At 43.6% G+C, this 16142-nt stretch overlaps 1 protein-coding gene across 1 annotated transcript; it reads right to left on the bottom strand.

The window, feature by feature from the left end:
* Positions 1 to 7777: 7777 nt before the first annotated feature.
* LOC138637672 (uncharacterized) lies at positions 7778 to 9084 on the bottom strand. The gene is made up of 2 exons (XM_069726508.1): positions 8965 to 9084; positions 7778 to 8666 (listed from the first exon to the last, which is right to left on the bottom strand). The coding sequence occupies exons 1-2, from the start codon at positions 9078 to 9080 to the stop codon at positions 7778 to 7780; spliced, it is 1005 nt and encodes a 334-aa protein (XP_069582609.1). The 5' UTR covers positions 9081 to 9084.
* Between the last annotated feature and the right edge of the window lie 7058 nt (positions 9085 to 16142).

Below are 16142 nucleotides of genomic sequence, written 5' to 3'. Positions count from 1 at the left end.
AATCAGTAATTCCATCCTGAGGGGGACGATCTCTATAAATTCCCCCCCCCATAATAAACTCCACAAACCCCAATGACTTCCCCCATCGCCCCAACCACTGTGACCCACTGTAAAGATTTTGACTTTCAGCATAAACCCAAATCATAAAACATAACACAATATACATCTCAATAATAAATCCCTCAATTTCCTGAAAAAAAGAGGGTGAGTGGGACTCTTCTTACTGAGATCCCCATAAGCTTTATTCCATACTGGATATTAAATAAAAATCCACGTGGTGATAGTAGGAAACACTCTGAAGCATTTCGGGCGCTAGTTGTGCACCTAGTCATAGACAAAGGGCGCAAGTAGTGAGAGAAACGCGTCAGAGTGTTTTCTACTATCACAGTTTGATTTTCATTTTATAACCAATATGGAATAAAGCTTGAAGATTTTAATCATTTTTTTTGGACGTCCCAATTATCTTTTTCCACTACATGCATTTATGCATTTTTTGCCATATTGGAATGGCACCCATCACATTAAGGACGGGTTTCATTATTAAAACACAGTGAGCAATGGATTTGTTTTTTTCATTGCGATAAGACATCTGTGCAGAAGGTTCCATGCTGGAACTGGAGAAATCACAGACAGAGGTCAGCCGATTAGGTGGTTTGGGTAAATTTTTAGAGCAATATAATGGGCGTTCATTGCTTATGGAAGAGGCAATGGAAAACTGACTTGGATTTGTTTACAGATGCTTCAGGTGGTGTCGGGTTTGGAGCATACTTTAGAGGTCTGTGGTGCGCATCTAGATGGCCTGAAGATTGTTTTTTTGTCAGGTCTGGTCAAGAATATAGCGTTGTTGGAGATTTTTCCCATTTTGGCTGTGATAACATGGTGGTAGTGTGTGCAGTCAATAGTCTATGGCATCTTCGCCTCTGGTAATTCGTGTACTCCGGCAGTTTGTCTTGACTTGTCAGTCCATAAATCCTTACATTACGGCGTTGCATGTGCCAGGTGTGCAGAATTCTATTGCTTATTCATTATCTAATTTACAGTGGGAGCGTTTTCGGTTGTTGGCCCCGGATGCAGCGGACAAGGGATTGGAGTGCCCGGCGGAGCTTTGGAGCGTGGTCTCCGAGCCGCAGAGTCTTTCATTAGGTCGTCCCTGTCTGCCAGCACGTGGGCCGCTTACCGGAGAAATGTTGTAGATCAGGTAGGAGCTTTGCTGCTGTGTGAGTCAGGGGGCTGCAGAAGGTTGGTAATCAGCAAAGGTCTCACAAATTATCGCGGCTCTGGCTTTTGGTTTCAATTTACGGGGTCAGAAGAACTGAACAAAAGTGTTTTTGATGAAACAGGAGTTAAAAAGGTTTAGGAGAGGACATAGTCAAGGGAATTATAGGCGTCCGGTTTCTTTTAGCATGCTTGAAAAGTTAAGGGGGGGGGGGGATTGGACGGTATCTGTAGGATGGATTTTGAGGCTTGTCTTTTAAGTTTAGCCTGTTCACTTGCTTTCTTTGGAGCATGAAGGGTGGGGGAGATTGTGTCTCCCAGTAAAAGAAGAAGGGGAGGGCTTTTAGCTAGGGATGTTGTGACAACAACAAAGGGGTTGGCGTTCTGGATTAGGCAGTCAAAAACAGATCAGGAAGGGAAATGTAAGCGGGTAGTGTTAGGAGCGGAGCGGAATCCATGATGTGTCCGATACGCTGCTTGCAGTTTTTTTTAATGGTTTTCAGCCCTGTCGGGAGGGTCCATTATTGTGTCATGCAGATGGTTCGTTATTGTTAAAGTACCAGTTTATTTTGGTGTTTAGGAAGAGTTTGGTTTTGTTGGGTTTGGATGTCTCCCGTTTTGCATTTCATTCTTTTCGTATTGGCGGAGCGATGGAAGCAGCAGTGTGTGGACCGGGTCCAGAAATAGTGGAAGAGAGGAGACAATAAATTTGGGTAAGATGGCGGACAGGTCTCTTGGTGCCAAAACCCCTTTATAAACCCTATTCACTCCGCCCTTAACCTCTTGAGAAAGACCTTTTCCGTTCCCTCCTTTTTTAATTAACCCCTTCATATTCCCTTACATTCATAGGGCCTATCCTGATTTAGTTCAGGCCCTGTAAATACCATGGATTTGCAGTATATAGTATAAGTGATCAAGCCATATATAAAAATGTAAAAAAAATATATACAAAAAAAAGGTTAAAAAAACTAGCTACCTAGACTTGCGGTGCTGAGCCCCCTGCTGGTATAACCTCAGATGAACTCGAGCGTGAGAAAATATTCAGAAAAATTCCCACGCTCGAGTTCAAATGAGTTCATATATGAGTTCATATTGCACAGCACCACAAGTCTAGGTAGCTACGTTCACCTTCTTCCCATTCATTCCCCAGTTTTTACAGGCAGGGGCAGCTGCATTAGCAGGCTCCTGCTTGTAAAATTATTTAACCCCTTCAGATAGATTTACAGCGTGGGACATGATTTTAACAGCGGAAAGGTATGGGATATTGTTGTTTTTTTTATTTTTCCTTTTTTACAGAACGAGGGTCATCATTTGGGTTGAGCGTTTAATAAACTACAGGTCCTTCTCAAAAAATTAGCATATAGTGTTAAATTTCATTATTTACCATAATGTAATGATTACAATTAAACTTTCATATATTATAGATTCATTATCCATCAACTGAAATTTGTCAGGTCTTTTATTGTTTTAATACTGATGATTTTGGCATACAACTCCTGATAACCAAAAAAACCTGTCTCAATAAATTAGCATATTTCACCCATCCAATCAAATAAAAGTGTTTTTTAATAACAAACCAAAAAACCATCAAATAATAATGTTCAGTTATGCACTCAATACTTGGTCGGAAATCCTTTGGCAGAAATGACTGCTTCAATGCGGCGTGGCATGGAGGCAATCAGCCTGTGACACTGCTGAGATGTTATGGAGGCCCAGGATGCTTCAATAGCGGCCTTAAGCTCATCCAGAGTGTTGGGTCTTGCGTCTCTCAACTTTCTCTTCACAATATCCACAGATTCTCTATGGGGTTCAGGTCAGGAGAGTTGGCAGGCCAATTGAGCACAGTAATACCATGGTCAGTAAACCATTTACCAGTGGTTTTGGCACTGTGAGCAGGTGCCAGGTCATGCTGAAAAATGAAATCTTCATCTCCATAAAGCATTTCAGCCGATGGAAGCATGAAGTGCTCCAAAATCTCCTGATAGCTAGCTGCATTGACCCTGCCCTTGATGAAACACAGTGGACCAACACCAGCAGCTGACATGGCACCCCACACCATCACTGACTGTGGGTACTTGACACTGGACTTCAGGCATTTTGGCATTTCCTTCTCCCCAGTCTTCCTCCAGACTCTGGCACCTTGATTTCCGAATGACATGCAAAATTTGCTTTCATCAGAAAAAAGTGCTTGGGACCACTTAGCAACAGTCCAGTGCTGCTTCTCTGTAGCCCAGGTCAGGCGCCTCTGCCGCTGTTTATGGTTCAAAAGTGGCTTTACCTGGGGAATGCGGCACCTGTAGCCCATTTCCTGCACACGCCTGTGCACGGTGGCTCTGGATGTTTCCACACCAGACTCAGTCCACTGCTTCCTCAGGTTCCCCAAGGTCTGGAATCGGTCCTTCTCCACAATCTTCCTCAGGGTCCGGTCTCCTCTTCTCGTTGTACAGCGTTTTCTGCCACATTGTTTCCTTCCAACAGACTTACCATTGAGGTGCCTTGATACAGCACTCTGGGAACAGCCTATTTGTTGAGAAATTTCTTTCTGGGTCTTACCCTCTTGCTTGAGGGTGTCAATGATGGCCTTCTTGACATCTGTCAGGTCGCTAGTCTTACCCATGATGGGGGTTTTGAGTAATGAACCAGGCAGGGAGTTTATAAAAGCCTCAGGTATCTTTTGCATGTGTTTAGAGTTAATTAGTTGATTCAGAAGATTAGGGTAATAGGTCGTTTAGAGAACCTTTTCTTGATATGCTAATTTATTGAGACAGGTTTTTTGGGTTATCAGGAGTTGTATGCCAAAATCATCAGTATTAAAACAATAAAAGACCTGACAAATTTCAGTTGGTGGATAATGAATCTATAATATATGAACGTTTAATTGTAATCATTACATTATGGTAAATAATGAAATTTAACACTATATGCTAATTTTTTGAGAAGGACCTGTATTACAACACCCTGTGTCTTTATTTCAATAAAATACTTTTTTCCTAATGTGTGTGTGTGTGTGTTTTATTAACCATTTACTACTATTGGACTAATAATGGATAGGTGTCTTATTGACACCTCTCCATTATTAACCTGGCTTAATGTCACTTTACAATAGCAAGGTGACATTAACCCTTTATTACCCCATATCCCACTGCTACACGGGAGTGGGAAGAGAAAGGCTAAGTGCCAGAATAGGCGCATCTTACAGATGTGCCATTTCTGGGGTGGATGGGGGCAGATATTTTTAGCCATGGGGGCCAATAACCATGGTCCCTCTCTAGGCTATTAATATCTGCCCTCAGTCACTGGCTTTCCCACTCTGGCGGAGAAAATTGCGCGGGAGCCCACGCCAGTTTTTTCCGTGTTTTAACCCTTTATTTTAACAGCTAGAGCCCCCAAATTTTGCACACAGACACTTGGAACATTATTAGTGAGTAATATGTTAAAAAATAAGGGATATGAAATGGTTTACTGTATGTAAACCATGTCTCATAACCTGTCGGGTTTGGGAAGGAGATAGCAAAAGCCGGCAATTGAATTACTGGCTTTTCTGCTATCTAGCGCTGTGTGATATATATATGTGTGTGTGTGTCTCACTGATTATATATATATATATATATATATATATATATATATATATACACCCCTATACTATGTGTAGACATTTATTCTATCTATCTATTCTAATAAAACCTGTCAGTGTGATTTTACTGTACACCGCACTGAATTACCGGCTTTTCTATAGAACACCACTGCGTATTTCTCACAAGTCACACTGATGGTCCGTGTGTAATCCGTATTTTTCTCGTCCCCATTGACTTTCTTTGGCGGACTTTTTGTGCAATACGCTGACAAATGCAACATGCTACGATTTTCTACGTCCGTAAAATACGGCAGAGAAATATACGGCAGATAGGAGCTGCCCCATAGAGAATCATTGGTCCGTGTGCAATGTGTAGTTTTTGCGCCTCCCATACGTCCGTAAAACTCGCTAGTGTGACGCCGGCCTTACCCCTTAGGCTGGAGTCACACTAGCGAGTTTTACGGACGTAAGAGCGCCGAAAATACGTCCGTAAAACTCGCAAAACAAACGGCACAATTATTCTCAATGGGTCTGCTCCTATCAGCCGAATATAACGGATCCGTATTATACGGCTTTCTACGGCCGTAACAAATCTCAGCTTGCTGCGATTGTCAGCGTATTGCGTGAAAAATACGCCAATGAAAGTCTATGGGGGAGCGTAAAATGTGGAATGCATACGGACCATGCGTGTGACTTGCGAGAAATACGCTACTCACTGGCAGATGTCCGGAAATGTCCAAATGCTCAATCAGGCAGGTGAGGTGAGACATGCTAATTAGCAGAAAAAGCCAGACAGTGAACCCGGAAGTCTGCTGCACGCCTCCATGGAGTGAGATCTTCAAGATGGCACACATCATAAATGTTGATATCCTCATCATCTTGGTGCAAGAAAGGCCTGTTATCTGGGATCAGAGGGATCCCAACTATGCCAACAGGGCACAAAAAGAGGCAGCATGGAGGAGTGTGTGTGGGTCACTCTTCCCAAATTATGAGCAGCAGCCACGTGCGGCACAGCGGCAAATAAGTAAGTACACCCATGTTTGAAATTTAATGTTCTTGTTAAACAGCAGGACCTTAGTACTTTGATTTTTTAAAATTGATTTTATTAATGAATACACAAATTAATTTACAGCACACCAGTACGTACATGGTGTAGTATATGATAAACGGATTTCAATAAGGTTTTTAACAGATGTCCCTTACTAACATTGTTTGCAAGTAATTGTTCTTTCTGGGATAAAGGGTAACAGACTCTGTCCTTGTGGCCTTACTTTAGAATTGTCTTATGTTTGCAAATAAACTAATAAATGTCTTCTACAAATGCATATTCCTATGCTAAAATAAAATTGGTGTAGTCAATTAAACCTTGTGAGACCACTCTGCATAATGGGCTAATCAATGTGTGTAATATTTGTTGTTTCAGTGGGTGATGTTACAACCCGATGTAGGAGCATCCGCGACCAATATAGGAGGGAGAGGCAGCAGTGGGAGTGGAGTGGGGCAGGACCTCAGCATGGACCTCAGGCCGTAAGTACAAACATCACAACCCCTTTTTTAAATTAATAAAACATAAACATTTGTACTCAAAAACATTTTTCTTTACAGAACACAGTCCAACCTCACTGACAGGGAGACAGGCTCTGACTCAGAATTGGTCATAGACCCAGTGGGTGAAGGCGTAGAGGTGGCTAGTCCATCTTCTGCTCCCTCAGGCTCCATCCCTTCAGGATCCTCCTCAACTGACCAGCCAGCTCCAGCAGAGCCAGAACAACAGGAAGAGGCCCCACAGTTGTCATCATCATCATGAGCAGCAGCAGCACCACCACCACCACCTAGCCAGGATGACCCTGGAAACAGCAGCAGCCCTACTGTTGCCCTGGAGCGCTCACCACAGGCTGCAGTCTTTTCACAGCGTGCTCGCCGCAGGAGAGAGCTTATCCAAAGCCGGAGAAACGTGGATGCTGGTGTGATGAACTATCTGGCAAGGGTTCGTGAGGATGATGGGGAGGAGGGCTTTACCAGGAGCCTTGCCCGGTACTTAAGACCAATAGAACGTGAGTTGAGGCTTCGTGTGAGAGGGTGCATTCAGATCCTGATTGATGCATGCACCCCCCCAAATAACCCATACCGACTTATGGAATTTATTGAACAGTGGCAGATGTCACCTTAAAATATCCTGCGGCCTCAGAGATTACAAGGCATGCATGCTCATGAGGGATCTGACCCCCTCCACGTCAGCCAACACCTCAACCACAACCCACACCCAACCCACCATGGCAACCTCAGTACCATATGGCCGGATATCGTCAACCATCCCAATATGGCCACTTGTCCACACCCAGTGCTGGAGGGTGGTCCCAACCTGGGTTTGGACAATATGGCCATTTTGGTTTGGGGTATGATTCCAGGCCATATGGTCAGCAACATCAGGGGTTACCTAGAAATCCTTTCCAAAAGATGCCAACTGTCCAGCATCATCCCAGGCATATTTTGCCGCCAGCCACTACCACATCCTCACAGGGTGCAGGACAATTGGGCCTACAAAGGCCACCTGATGAGGATCCAGAGCAATCCACATCTCCAACACCTACCTACCAAGACTTGTGATTTTTTATTTTTGTTTTATTTGTTTTGTTTTTTTTTTTTTTCCTTTTTTTATTTTTTTTCTTTATTTTTTATACAATCTTGAGGTTGTTTGTGCTGACATAGCACTTTGTAATGCTGCTGATGTAGTATGCTTATATTGGCCCCAAAAAAAGGGTAATGAAAAGATTTGTAAAAAAAAAGGTTATGACAAAACAATAACCAACACTCAAATATTGTTTTAAGTTTAAATTTTTTTGCAAAAAAGCTACATCTGGTTGTGGACAATTCATTATTTCATCACACACACATGATAGGATCATACCCATATGAAAATTTTAGAAATACAAAAGACTGATTTTTGAAAAGGGTAACCAAAAGATTTTATATAGATAACTAAACATACTAAATTGCATATTCTTGCCAGGGAGTAGCACCTTGAGGACTCATAAAATAATTGGTGAAAACATCCCGAACTTTGAGGCCAGAAATGGGACGACGCGGAGGAGGGACATATGGGGTAGGCAGAATAACATTGCTCATGAGGTTAACATCAATATTGGGTGAGGAACAATCATGTATGCGTGTAAAATTATGTAAAATAACACAGGCTTTGATAACTTCATTGATTGTAGCCTCACCTAGCTGAATGGCAGACTGAAGAACACGCCATTTGGCAACAAGAATCCCAAAGGCGCATTCCACCAGTCTCCGCGCCCTGGAAAGTCTCAGATTAAAGACCCTCCGCCGGTGGTCAAGGTTGCGCCTGGGATAAGGCCTCATGACATGCCTCGTAAGTTGGAAAGCCTCATCTCCAACCAAAACAAAAGGCACTGCTTCCGCATTGGATCCTGGGAGTTGTTGTGGTGGGAGGTTTAGCTGGTTATCACGTAGCCGCCGACCCATTATGGACGCATTGAAGACCCTACAGTCTCCAGTTCGCCCATAGGCCCCAATGTCTACAATTATAAACCTGTAGTTACTGTCAGCAACAGCTAACAGAACTACAGAGAAAAACTGCTTATAATTGTAGAATTGGGAACCAGAGTTCGGCGGCTTACGCACCCTAATATGTTTCCCATCCACAGCTGCAATGCAGTTAGGGACGTCACAAGTGTCCTTGAATCCACTGGCGATTTTTAGCCAATCCTCCTGTTTGGGCTCAGGCATAACCACATCATGAAGCTTCTCCCATATTTGGAAACAGGTTTTACGAACAATGCCTGAAATTGTAGAACGCCCAATTAGGAACTCCAAGTGTAGTCCCGCATAGGACAAGCCTGTGGCCAGGAAGCTGAAAGAAAAAAAAAAAATTAAACATGAGTACAAAGAAAACATGAAGAAGCACAAGTGTATAGTATATTTACAAAGATTTTATGTCCAATCTAAAATGTTCAAATTCCCATGGTTAGTTTCATACAACATTAACCACATTTTTTGTGATGTGCTTGGGCCATAATGTTAACATAAACTTACAGATAACTACTAGAAGCCAACACATAGAAAAAAATATCATCAACATACAGTATGTGAGAATGTTGAATACATAAAATATCATCAACATACAGTATGTGAGAATGTTGAATACATACCGTAAGGTTAGGAGCAGACGCTCCTCAGCAGAGATGGCTTTTCTCATCCTTGTGTCCTGATAGGTGAGCCCAGGACGTAAGATCTCCAACAACATATCAAAAGTCCTGATGGTCATGCGACTATACAGGTAAAACTTGTCAGGATGTGCCCTCAAAGCTGAATATAGCCTCTGAAAATGTCCTTTACTCTGGCGTTGGGTCAATAGAGGATGCACCCACAATCTTCGTCCCCTCCTTCGCGGCTCAACATTGACCGGATATGGCTGTCCAAAACGACGTGACAACACCCAGTGAAGTAACACCCGCTGAGTTGTGCTTAAATACACATGGTCAGACATGTTTATAAGGTGAAAGCAACACAGCCAAAAGAAGCTCCAGAACAAATAGGGCACATGGGAGGGTTCCACCTGTTGTAGAGGGCTTAAATAGTGTTGTTAATGATGATTTAAATTATTTGCAGGCCAGAAAACTGTTAAATGTCCATTTTGTGATGCTGCGTGAAAAATACGCCATACGGATCACATACGGATTACACACGCAACAGCACATGCGCAAAATACGCGACCACACCTAGGCTACGCATTAACTACGGAAATAGATTTCTGGGACATTTTGGCGTATTACGCGCGCATTACGGACGTATAATACGTTCCGTATTGTCTTACGCTGAGTGTGACTCCAGCCTTAGACCTTAAAATCATAAATGGAGGCATTCTCACCTTCCAGCACCACCCAGCAGATCCAGCACAATCCACTCCAGAGGACTCTGCTAGTCTTCCATCACAGGTTGCAGTGGTCCTGTGACTTCCGAATGGACCAGACACGGCTTCCCAATCCAGTGCAGACCTCCTGAGCTGCCTGCGCTGGAAGGTGAGTAGTGCATGCCTCCTTTTATTTTATTTTTTTTTAAATAATCAACGCCCAAAAAGTAGTTTCTGTGTTGTATAACCTGTCTGATTTTGTAGAATGTGTGTGTACAGTACTGCACACCACTGCTGGTTTGTCTCTACCAGTCTCCAAAATCCAACAAATTTCCAAAAGCTACCAGCATTCTCCAAAATCAGGGTTTTTTGTTTAGCGTTCAATATAGTATAGCAATAACATGTAATGATTCAGTTTGTCACAAACTTGAAAAACGCTTGTAACAAGCTGAAATGTACTTTATTACTGTATTGTATGGAACTTTGAAATGAGGAGCCTGATTTTGAAGAATGCTAATGTCAAATTTGGAATTTAAATTAAAAAGTGAATCCAATAGAGTTTGTGTTTTTATTCTGAATATGCTCCAGAGTTTACCTTCTTAAATTTAAAGGGAACCTTTCATGTAGAAAAACACTATTAACCTGCAGATATGGTCAATCTGCAGATTAATAGCTTTATAAAGCCATGAGGCTGTCAAATAGTCATACATCAGTCATGTATGTATTGTGCTTGAAGTCATCATTGCAGTGTGACACACAATGTTACGTCACCCCAAGCCAGCTAATCATAAGAGCTACAAATGTCAGGAGGTAAGAGGCAGATTTCACGGCTTAGATTACTGATAGACTGGGTCCTTTGACTCGATTCCCACTAACTCTATGGGCTTGCTTACATGAGCATATACATCGGATGAGCACTATCTGTTTTTTTATTGGATAGCACTCAGACCAATGTTGAAAAATATAGTGAAAAATATTGCAGCATGCTTTGATTTCACTTTTAAGTCAGATCCACTCTCCCATTCAAATCTATCAGTGAAAGGCGGTGTTCACAGGAGGCTTGTAAAGACCGACACGTAGGTCATCAGCAGACCCACGGCTGTCATGACAACCTATCGGTGCCCTGCGATCACGTCACGGGTTCGTAGGAGGGCGAATCGTAAATGCCACTGTCAGTGAGTGATTGACAACGGCATTTAACTCGTTAACAGCCGCGGGCCATGCTCTGCTCCACCCATGGTTGTTAAAGTCACATGATAGCTGGTTATATCAACCATCAAGTGGGTGGAAAGATGCAGGCTCAGTGTGTGAACCCGCATCAAAGGCATGCACACTACTCTCAGTACGTCAAAGGTGGTGGAGGGGTTAAAGTTACACCACTGGTGATGTGCATGGTTCCTACCACATATATAGTTACATGTAGGTTGTAACAAGTTCATTTTACAGCGTATTACCTATGTATTTCTAGTCCTTAGACAGCTCCCTTAACCCCCTATGAAGAGAATCTATCACTAGGCTTTTGCAATTCTACCTGAGAGCAACATGATGTAGGGGCAGAAACCCTGATTCCAGTGATGCATTACTTACTGGGCTGCAGGCTGTGATTTTGATAAAATCATAGTTTTCTCTGCTGCAGATCTACCAGTTCTGTGAATGTTGAGCTCTGTATAACCCCACCTCCCACACACACACCACTGATTGGCAGCCTTCTTCCTATGCACAGCGTACACAGAAAGCTGCCAAACAGTGGTGTGAGAGGGGTTATGTTGACCTCCTGAATATGTAAGACTATCTAGCAGCAGGTTCACTAGTCTTCCAGTGATAATCCCCTGTTAATAAAACAGTGATTTTTCAAAACTACACTAAGCAGCCTAGTAAGTGATATATTGCTGGACTCAGGGTCTCTGTCTCTACACGATGCTTCTCTCAGATTACAGTGCTCCAGATCACTTACTGTCACCATTAGGCTGTGCGTACACGTTGCGTTTTTTTTGCATTTTTTCGCTATAAAAAACGCATACATATGCATCCCATCAATTATAATGAATTCTGCAATTTTTGTGCACATTTTTAGCGGAAAAAAACGCATCGCTGTAAAAAACGCATCATGTTCATTAATTTTGTAGATTTTTCGTGTTTTTCCCAGTATTTGATGCATTGGGAAACTCCGGAACAAAACGCACAAAAAAGCATGTAAAAAAAACGCGTCAAAAACGCGAGAAAAACGCAAAAAAAACGCATGTGGATTTCTTGCAGAAAATGTCCGGTTTTCTTCAGGAATTTTCTGCAAGAAAATCCTGACGTGTGCACATACCCTTAAAGCTCTTAATCTAAATGCCCTAACACTACGTCTTCTGAAAGTGGGCGGAAACTAGAGAACCTGGAGGAAATCAATACACGGGGAGAACATACAGATTCCTTGAGGACAGGCATGGACTGGCACACAGGAGAATAGGAGAATCCTCCGGTGGGCCACCACCCTCTTACATGAGTACTTGGCACTATATACTTGAATCACTATGTACAGATAAAGGCAGCATCTTATTCTTTTAACTATCTACCCAGTTCATTGTTATATATATATTTATGATTGAGGATAACGTCAAATTTGCATGTAGCTGAAAAGTGGGGCCCTGGAGTTGGTTACTGGGCACCCCAGTCTGACTCTGCTTTCAGATGTTGTGCTCAGTGGGATTTGGAGCCAGGACTCACTCTAGTGAAATTCTGTTGGACTAAGGCTAGTTTCACATTTGCGTTAAAATCCACAGCGTTTAATCCGCAACCGCCAAATGCAGGAAAAACCGCATTGAAACGCGTACAAACGCAGCGTTTATTAGACGCATACGTTAATGCATGCTGTTATGTTTGCTAATGACAGGTGTTATGAAGGCAATCCAGAAACACAGTGTGCTTAGCGATCAGAGCGCACACAGTGATCTGACAAATACCCAAAAATACAAGAACGAGCTCTGAGACGTGGAAACTCTGTAGACTGCACACCTGATCCTATCCTAAACACAACTAAAAGCGGCTGTGGATTGCGCCTAACAACTACCTAGGCAACTCGGCACAGCCTAAGAAACTAGCTAGCCTGAAGATAGAAAAATAGGCCTGACTTGCCCCAGAGAAATTCCCCAAAGGAAAAGGCAGCCCCCCACATATAATGACTGGGAGTAAGATGAAAAGACAAAACGTAGGGATGAAATAGATTCAGCAAAGTGGGGCCCGATATTCTAGGACAGAGCGAGGACAGTAAAGCGAACTTTGCAGTCTACAAAAAACCCTAAAGCAAAACCACGCAAAGGGGGCAAAAAAAACTCACCGTGCCGAACTAACGGCACGGCGGTACACCCTTTGCGTCTCAGAGCTTCCAGCAAAACAAAAGACAAGCTGGACAGAAAAAAAGCAACAAAAAAGCAAAAAGCACTTAGCTATACAGAGCAGCAGGTCACAGGAACAATCAGGAGAAGCTCAGACCCAACACTGAAACATTGACAAGGAGCAAGGATAGCAGCATCAGGCGGAGTTAAGTAATGAAGCAGTTAACGAGCTCACCAGAACACCTGAGGGAGGAAGCTCAGAAGCTGCAGTACCACTTGTGACCACAGGAGTGAATTCAGCCACAGAATTCACAACAGTACCCCCCCCCCTTGAGGAGGGGTCACCGAACCCTCACCAGAGCCCCCAGGCCGACCAGGATGAGCCGCATGAAAGGCACGAACAAGATCGGCAGCATGAACATCAGAGGCAAAAACCCAGGAATTATCTTCCTGAGCATAACCCTTCCATTTAACCAGATACTGGAGTTTCCGTCTAGAAACACGAGAATCCAAAATCTTCTCCACAATATACTCCAATTCCCCCTCCACCAAAACCGGGGCAGGAGGCTCAACAGATGGAACCATAGGTGCCACGTATCTCCGCAACAACGACCTATGGAATACATTATGTATGGAAAAGGAGTCTGGGAGGGTCAAACGAAAAGACACAGGATTGAGAACCTCAGAAATCCTATACGGACCAATAAAACGAGGTTTAAATTTAGGAGAGGAAACCTTCATAGGAATATGACAAGAAGATAACCAAACCAGATCCCCAACACGAAGTCGGGAACCCACACGGCGTCTGCGATTAGCGAAAAGTTGAGCTTTCTCCTGGGACAAGATCAAATTGTCCACTACCTGAGTCCAGATCTGCTGCAACCTATCCACCACAGAATCCACACCAGGACAGTCCGAAGACTCAACCTGTCCTGAAGAGAAACGAGGATGGAACCCAGAATTGCAAAAAAATGGAGAAACCAAGGTAGCCGAGCTGGCCCGATTATTAAGGGCGAACTCAGCCAACGGCAAAAAGGACACCCAATCATCCTGGTCTGCAGAAACAAAACATCTCAGATATGTTTCCAAGGTCTTATTGGTTCGTTCGGTCTGGCCATTAGTCTGAGGATGGAAAGCCGAGGAAAAGGATAGGTCAATGCCCATCCTACCACAAAAGGCTCGCCAAAACCTTGAAACAAACTGGGAACCTCTGTCAGAAACAATATTCTCAGGAATGCCATGCAACCGAACCACATGCTGAAAGAACAAAGGTACCAAATCAGAGGAGGAAGGCAATTTAGCCAAGGGCACCAGATGGACCATTTTAGAAAAGCGATCACAGACCACCCAAATGACTGACATCTTTTGAGAAACGGGAAGGTCAGAAATGAAATCCATCGAAATATGTGTCCAAGGCCTCTTTGGGACCGGCAAGGGCAAAAGCAACCCACTGGCACGAGAACAGCAGGGCTTAGCCCTAGCACAAATCCCACAGGACTGCACAAAAGTACGTACATCCCGTGACAGAGATGGCCACCAGAAGGATCTAGCCACTAACTCTCTGGTACCAAAGATTCCAGGATGACCAGCCAACACCGAACAATGAAGTTCAGAGATAAGTTTATTAGTCCACCTATCAGGGACGAACAGTTTCTCTGCTGGACAACGATCAGGTTTATTCGCCTGAAATTTTTGCAGCACCCACCGCAAATCAGGGGAGATGGCAGACACAATGACTCCTTCCTTGAGGATACCCGCTGGCTCAGATAAACCCGGAGAGTCGGGCACAAAACTCCTAGACAGAGCATCCGCCTTCACATTTTTAGAGCCCGGAAGGTACGAAATCACAAAGTCGAAGCGGGCAAAAAATAACGACCAACGGGCCTGTCTAGGATTCAAGCGCTTGTCAGACTCGAGATAAGTCAAGTTCTTATGATCAGTCAATACCACCACGCGATGCTTAGCTCCTTCAAGCCAATGACGCCACTCCTCGAATGCCCACTTCATGGCCAGCAACTCTCGATTGCCCACATCATAATTACGCTCAGCGGGCGAAAACTTCCTGGAAAAGAAAGCACATGGTTTCATCACTGAGCAATCAGAACCTCTCTGTGACAAAACCGCCCCTGCTCCAATCTCAGAAGCATCAACCTCGACCTGGAACGGAAGAGAAACATCTGGCTGACACAACACAGGGGCAGAACAAAAACGACGCTTCAACTCCTGAAAAGCTTCCACAGCAGCAGAAGACCAATTAACCAAATCAGCACCCTTCTTGGTCAAATCGGTCAATGGTTTGGCAATGCTAGAAAAATTACAGATGAAGCGACGATAAAAATTAGCAAAGCCCAGGAACTTTTGCAGACTTTTCAGAGATGTCGGCTGAATCCAATCCTGGATGGCTTGGACCTTAACTGGATCCATCTCGATAGTAGAAGGGGTAAAGATGAACCCCAAAAATGAAACTTTCTGCACACCGAAGAGACACTTTGATCCCTTCACAAACAAAGAGTTAGCACGCAGGACCTGAAAAACCATTCTGACCTGCTTCACATGAGACTCCCAATCATCTGAGAAGATCAAAATGTCATCCAAGTAAACAATCAGGAATTTATCCAGATACTCACGGAAGATGTCATGCATAAAAGACTGAAACACAGATGGAGCATTGGCAAGTCCGAACGGCATCACTAGATACTCAAAATGACCCTCGGGCGTATTGAATGCAGTTTTCCATTCATCTCCTTGCCTGATTCTCACCAGATTATACGCACCACGAAGATCTATCTTAGTGAACCAACTAGCCCCCTTAATCCGAGCAAACAAGTCAGATAACAATGGCAAGGGATACTGAAATTTAACAGTGATCTTATTAAGAAGGCGGTAATCAATACACGGTCTCAGCGAACCATCCTTCTTGGCTACAAAGAAGAACCCTGCTCCCAGTGGTGATGACGATGGGCGAATATGTCCCTTCTCCAGGGATTCCTTCACATAACTGCGCATAGCGGCGTGTTCGGGCACGGATAAATTAAATAATCGACCTTTAGGGAATTTACTACCAGGAATCAAATTGATAGCACAATCACAATCCCTATGCGGAGGTAGAGCATCGGACTTGGGCTCTTCAAATACATCCTGATAATCAGACAAGAAC

Source organism: Ranitomeya imitator, chromosome 5 (assembly GCF_032444005.1).
Source record: "Ranitomeya imitator isolate aRanImi1 chromosome 5, aRanImi1.pri, whole genome shotgun sequence".
Lineage (NCBI taxonomy): Eukaryota > Metazoa > Chordata > Amphibia > Anura > Dendrobatidae > Ranitomeya > Ranitomeya imitator.
Note: the sequence above shows the minus strand (reverse complement) of the source record. Positions and strands in the feature narration are given on the sequence as shown.

Coding starts and splice junctions, on each gene's coding strand:
- LOC138637672 (XM_069726508.1), bottom strand. CDS start 9,080: ATGACCATCAGGACTTTTGATATGTTGTTGGAGATCTTACGTCCTGGG. Junction 8,667..8,964: donor CGTCTGCTCCTAACCTTACG/GTATGTATTCAA, acceptor TTTTTCTTTCAG/CTTCCTGGCCACAGGCTTGT.